At 55.0% G+C, this 5,958-nt stretch overlaps 1 protein-coding gene across 1 annotated transcript in view; it reads left to right on the top strand.

Annotated features, from left to right (window-relative positions):
• The window catches only part of LAMB3 (laminin, beta 3), a 23,318-nt gene that overhangs the window by 14,533 nt on the left and 2,827 nt on the right, over positions 1–5,958 (top strand). The window contains 6 exon segments of the mRNA XM_010149481.1: positions 1–22; positions 484–644; positions 1,684–1,892; positions 2,989–3,192; positions 3,812–3,956; positions 5,767–5,958. The exon segment at positions 1–22 is cut by the window's left edge and continues 251 nt beyond it; the exon segment at positions 5,767–5,958 is cut by the window's right edge and continues 37 nt beyond it. Of these exon segments, the coding sequence (XP_010147783.1) occupies positions 1–22; positions 484–644; positions 1,684–1,892; positions 2,989–3,192; positions 3,812–3,956; positions 5,767–5,958 (933 nt within the window).

The raw sequence follows: 5,958 nt of genomic DNA, 5'->3' as shown, positions 1-5,958 counted from the left end.
GCAACGCGCTAACTGCCATCAGGTGAGAGATGGGTGCTGCCAACGGGGTGCATCCCTTCGCTGGGAGGAGACACTGGGGCTTTTCCATGTGCTCATTCCACTTGTCACCCTGAGCCATTTGCATCTGTTCTGCCCTGTGTAACTGAAGCTCTTGCTCTGCTCACATGGTGATCAGGGGTGTAAGAGAGCAGCACTTCCACATGTGCTGGTCCTCTGCAAAATGCTGCAAAGGCAGGAGGCAGGTGCCCAGGCTCTGGGCGGTCAGCATTGTGTCTGGTCCCTGTGTGGACACGGCCCTGTGAGCTCTCTGCCATCTCTGCAAACCCATGAGACCACGGTGTGTCCCTGGCTGTCGGCTCTCCAGGCTCAGAAGTGCCTCTTTGCTGGATGCTGGTAGCATCCCAGCACCAGATCACCCTGCTCTCTGTCTGCAGGTGCTTTGCTCGCTACTTGAATTCACCTTATCTGCTTTTTCTCTTCCAGGGAGCAGGTCCAAGGTATAAATCCTGACCTTCGTTTTCAGGATGAGACTGCCTCTCTGTCGAGGGAGCTCGAAGCCCTCAACAGCAGCTTGCTTATGGCTAACAGCCAGTATCAGAGCAAGAAGACCCAGTTTGAAAACAGCCACAGCATGGATCTGTCAGGTACAGTGCTGCAGCTGCAATATCTCTTAATTTGCAGCCGTTAATTCACCTCAACGTGACTGTGCCTGGTGGTTTCCCACCGGCCGGGTGGATGAGATGGAGTTTTTAACCTGCTGCTAGCTTGGGAACAGCGAATGCATCTTTCCTCCCCGACGAGAGGGATGCTTTCCACCCAGACTCTGGTCTGTGACCCAGGATGTCATGCTCTCCGAGTTATTTGCTCCGGTGTTTTGGGGCTGGGTGGCTTGGTCCATGGGCACCACGTTCCCATCTCCCAGCCACCACCAGGTCTGCTGCCGGGGTGCAGCGGGAGTGGTGGGAAGGGGGGAGCCCTGCTGGGAATGTGTCACCAAACCCGGGAGGAAGCTGAGATAATGAAGGTTGTGCACAGATGGAAGGGATGGAGGGGTGGGAAAGAGAGGCAGGCACTTGGGAGAAGAGCTAATTAAGCCCTGTGATGATGCGGGTGTAGGCTGCCATTCCATCCCTGCTGCAGCGAATTCCCTCCAAGTGTCTCGTCTGCCCCCCCCTCGCTGTGCAGCTCAGCCGGGACGTGAGAGCTGCGGTGAGCGGCCGCTGCCTGGGCAGGTTCGCTCTGCACCTCACCATCCGAGCAGGGTTCGAGGCCGTGTCCTGACCGCTCTCCTTCCAGGCTGTGCTGGGGGGAATGGTGGGGCCGGCTTGGGAGCCAGGGAAGGGGTTCTGGGAGAGCCCTGCTTCGCCCAAGCCCTTCTGGGCTGCGCGGAGCCCAGCCCAGGATCAGCAAGTGCGTGTTGTCTTGCTTCAGTTTGCTTTCAGTCTTTTAGCCCCAAACCAGAGCTCAGTCCTTCACGGAAGGAAGCACGCTGAAGGAATGGCTGAAAAGCATTTGGAAATACAGGCTTTTTCTTTGTGCAGCAGTGACTAATCACTGGCTGTGCCCCCCTCCTCCCCCCACACATCCACTCCTGGGCTATAGCGGTGCCTTTGCTTAGGTAGCTGTGCTGCATTTATGAGTCACGGAGGCATTTGTGTCGTTTTTTCGGTTATATTCCTGCAGGAGCCTTCAAGACGATCAGATCTGCTTACCAGACATCCACCAATGCCAGCAGCCTCGTTGCTGGTGCCTCTGGGCTGCTGGCCGAGTCCCGGGAGAGCCGCAGGAGTGCCGCGAGGCTGGAGGGAGGCCTGGCGGGGTCCACCTCCAAGCTGCTGACCCTGAAGGGTGAGATGGCCTCAGCTCCCAACCTGACTCCTGTCATAAACCAGGTGAAGATACAAAGTGGTTTTCTGACTTCCCTGCTGGGCAGGTGGAGTTTTCCAGAGGGGCCTGTGGTGCTCAGGAGGCAGGAGTCCCACATCTTTCCCCAGACAGTCTGGCATGGCAGGACAAAGTCTCTGTCCGGAGAGGTTCCTAAATGGCATCCATGCAACCTGCTGCTTTGGGACATCAGTGGAGAATTGCCTGAGCATCCCTGGCCTGGGGATCTCCGATACCAAAGCGTTGCCCACCACCCCCTCCCAAGCACGCACATTTTCCTCCAAGGACTCTCATGTGTCAGTTCTTGTATCTCAAAAACGCACTTAATTTCTGGATGAGGTTTCTTTTGTTTTTCCCTCGCTGCTTTTGTTATCGCCATGGAGATCCATTTTGGTGTCTCCTAATGCACGGTTGCTGTGGAGACCACCAGCTTTCCCTCTCTGCTTTTCAAGGCACCAACATGTTCCCAAGCGACCAGCCTGGGCTGGTGCTTGCGCTGGCTCTGGGTTTGCATGTGCCCTTGCTGCACTGCGCTCGTTGGTGGGTGCTAGCTCTAGAAGATGTCGTGCAATCAAAATCACTGATGTCCAGGCAGGAGGGCAGGGTCCTCTCATTCCATTCTCCTTCCCAAAGCAAACTGCATGGGTTTGGCATGGCTCCCCTGCCACGAGGGCAAGAGTTTGCTCAGAGTAAGCATGATGTTTGCAGATGCGCTCCTTGTTACTCTTTGTGAGCTGCTGGGGTTTAGCTGCTGCTTCGCTCCCGTTTGTGCTCTTGGGGTGGTGAGGAGATGCAGACCTTGCGTTGCTGTCTCAGTCGTGGGTGTTCAGTGCTGCCGCACATGTAGGTAGCTCTGGCTGCCCATCTCCGACACACTCAGTCTCCAGTCGTTTGGGCTGTGCCACTGGCATCGCCGTCAGCTCTGTTGGGAGGGCTGGCTCCATCCCTGCTCCCGTGTGGAGCCCTGCACAGCCAGTTCCCCAGCTGCCTTGGTGAGGGTTGCTGGAAACCGTGGCCCCTGTGATGTGATTTCCCTCCCCGAGGGCACTGAGGTCTTGCCAGTGAGGCCAGTACCCACTGTCCCACCACTCTCTCCCTCTCCAGATCTGCGGGGGCTTCCGAGTGGAGACGTGCACACCCGCCCGGTGTGAGGGACTACGCTGCCCGAGAGACAACAGCACGGCCTGCAGGGCTGGCCTCTCCTGCCAGGGCATCTTCCCACTGTCCAGCGGGGCCCTCGCCATGGCCAGGGAAGCCGGCGGGCAGCTTCGCAGCCTGAGCACCCGGCTCCGGGAGACGGCACAGCTGGTGAGTGCGGATGTCCTGCAGCAGAGCCTGGGGGGGCAGTGGTGATAAAATACCCGCTCTCAAGCTCTGCTTGAGACTTGATCTTTTGGACAGTTGCAGAAACTTGGGAATTGTTGAGTGGGAGACTTCCTGTGGCGTGCGTAGGTCCTGCTGCCCCGGCAGAGGAGCCGCAGAGCTGAAGGCATGCAAGTGCTTCTGAAAATGTCACAAGGAACCCTGTCCTCCTCCTGGATTGGGATTAGTATGGTGGAAGGGATGGGATGTGGGAACCACTCAGAATTGCAGGTCCATCTGCTCTAACATGTGACTGATAGTGTGTGTGAGTGCTGTTGCACTCTTTTCCTACAGCTTCTCAGGTGCCTGCAAAGATAAAGTGAGTTTTCAAACTCACTCAAAATCCATTTCAAAGGTGTTTTAAAAAGCTAAACTGTACCATCCCTCTTTGAGAGCTTCCTTTGCAAATCCAACCCTCAATCTTTAACAGTCCTGTAAAACAGTGGCATATTAAAAATGGGAATAGCATAATTTCAAGGTGCCTTGCCCAGTTCACTCAGAGTTGAGGGTTGCTGGAACTCCAGGTCACGAAGAAATGGCTCCATCAGGATGTCGTCGTTTGCAGATTAAAACGACAGAGCTGTCTGCAAATCAGATTCAGAGCAATACGCGGCGGCTCGTGGACCAGATGAGCGTTACAAGGACCCAGATAGAAGGAGATGTCCGGCGCATCCAGCAGTTCATCCAGCAAGTCCGAAACTTCTTGTCAGGTAGCATTCTGCAAGCTGAAAAGCGTGCGTGTGTAGGTTGGTTTGTGCACAGAACAAACCACTTCTCACGGTGATGTTGTGTGTGAGGGTGCAGCACGAGGCAGGCAGCTGAGCAGCTCACCCCAGTTAAGCTCTCGGATGTCCGCTTTATCCGTACGTGGGTAGTTACGTAGCAAAGGTAAAGCGTGTTCTCTGGGCAGCAAGGCAGACTGGGGTGGTGCTTTCTGAAAAGTGGAGGAGATGTTTCAGCAGTACCAAAGTCCGTGATTTCGTCAGGAGTCGTGGTTTGGCCAGGTGACTTGCTCAGGCTTGACTGTGCTGTTCAGATCCACCCAAATTAATCCTGGCTGGGTTATCTGTGTTGGCTTCCCTGGGATGTCACTATGGCAGACCCTGCCTGCTTCCTTCTGGGGATGTTTGGGGACTGTCTGTGGGGTCCATGGGGCAGGAGGTACCTCACAGCCTTGATCTGTGCACAGGGTTTCATGGAGAGGCCTCCCCCCCCGAATCGCAGAATGGTTTGTTTGGGTGGGAAGGGACCTTAAAGCCCACCCAGTCCCACCCCCTGCCATGGGCAGGGACACCTTCCACTAGACCAGGTTGCTCCAAGCCTCATCCAGCCTGGCCTTGGACACTCCCAGGGATGGGGCATCGACAGCTTCTCTGGGCAACGTGTCCCAGGGCCTCCCCACACTCTCCAGGAAGAATTCCTTCCTGATGTCCCATCTCAATCTCCTTCTTTCCGTTTAAACCCGTTACCCCTTGTCCTGTCACTATACAGGCCCTTGTAAAAAGCCCCCCCCAGCTTTCTTGTAGCCCCCCCAGGCACTGGAAGGGGCTCTAAGGTCTCCCCAGAGCCTTCCCTTCTCCAGGCTGAACACCCCAACTCTCCCAGCCTGTCCCCATGGCAGAGGGGCTCCAGCCCTCGGAGCATCTCCGTGGCCTCCTCTGGACTCGCTCCAACCCGTCTATATCCTTCTGATGCTGCGGGCCCCAGAGCTGGGCACAGCACTCCAGCTCTCTAATACCATCTCTAAACCAATGAACTGAATTAACGTGAGGGAAAGCTGTGGAGGAGACATCTTTTTGTCTGCAGCACAGACAGCAGCTTGCTCTTGTCCTGCTCTCTGTGCCGTCTCGGGGGCTCGAGGACAGATGCATCCCTGCGGATGAGGCTCTCTGAGGATTTGCTGTTGGCATTGACCCAATGCAGAAGTTTACTGGCAACACTCACTGACCCCAGAGATAAACAGATAGATCTTCTCTGGTGCAGGCTATTAATCAGAGGAGAATTCCTCATTGTCCCATAAACCAACGGGATGACTTATTGTTTGCAGACAGATTGTAATAACATAATGAGCCTCATGAGCATTAGCTGAATAAGAAAATCAGGTCACTTGGTGCTGCCTGGTGTTAATGATGAGTGAAGATATTTCTGAGCTAATCGCTGGGCTAATGTCCCTTGGGCTTTGCCTGCCTCTGATTCCTCAGTTTTATTACCTTTTGTTTGTGAAATAAGAAAAAGCTGGACTGGAAACACAACCTCACCTGGTCCAAGAGGCTCATCTGGCCCTGCTGTGGCTCGGCCATGGTGTTCTCGTCACCAAATAAAGCTATCTTTCCTGAAAGTTTTGCTGATGTGTGTAAGAGGCACATTAAATTGAAGGAGGGTAATTCCAGCTGTCTGAAATGAAGAGACTGTGTGCGTGAGAGCATGCGTGGCTGGATGCCTGCCCTCATCATCCTCCCTTGCATGTGCGCTCCCGCCTTTCCCCTCTCCCATTTCTGACATCGTCTGTTTGCTCTGTAGACAAGGACGTGGACCCTGCCACAATCCAGGAAATCAGCGAGTCTGTTCTCTCCCTGCGTCTGCCCACGGATGCTGCTGCAGTCCTGAGAAAAATGACCGAGATCCAAAATTTGGCGACTAAGCTGCAGTGCCCGGAGAGCATACTTGCCCAGACGGCTGAGGACATCGCAAAAGCCAAGCAGCTTCAGCAGG

Source organism: Eurypyga helias, unplaced genomic scaffold (genome assembly GCF_000690775.1).
Source record: "Eurypyga helias isolate BGI_N326 unplaced genomic scaffold, ASM69077v1 scaffold30133, whole genome shotgun sequence".
In the NCBI taxonomy this organism is placed as follows: Eukaryota; Metazoa; Chordata; class Aves; order Eurypygiformes; family Eurypygidae; genus Eurypyga; species Eurypyga helias.
The sequence above is the reverse complement of the archived record's forward strand: the minus strand, read 5'-3'. Positions and strand labels throughout refer to the sequence as shown.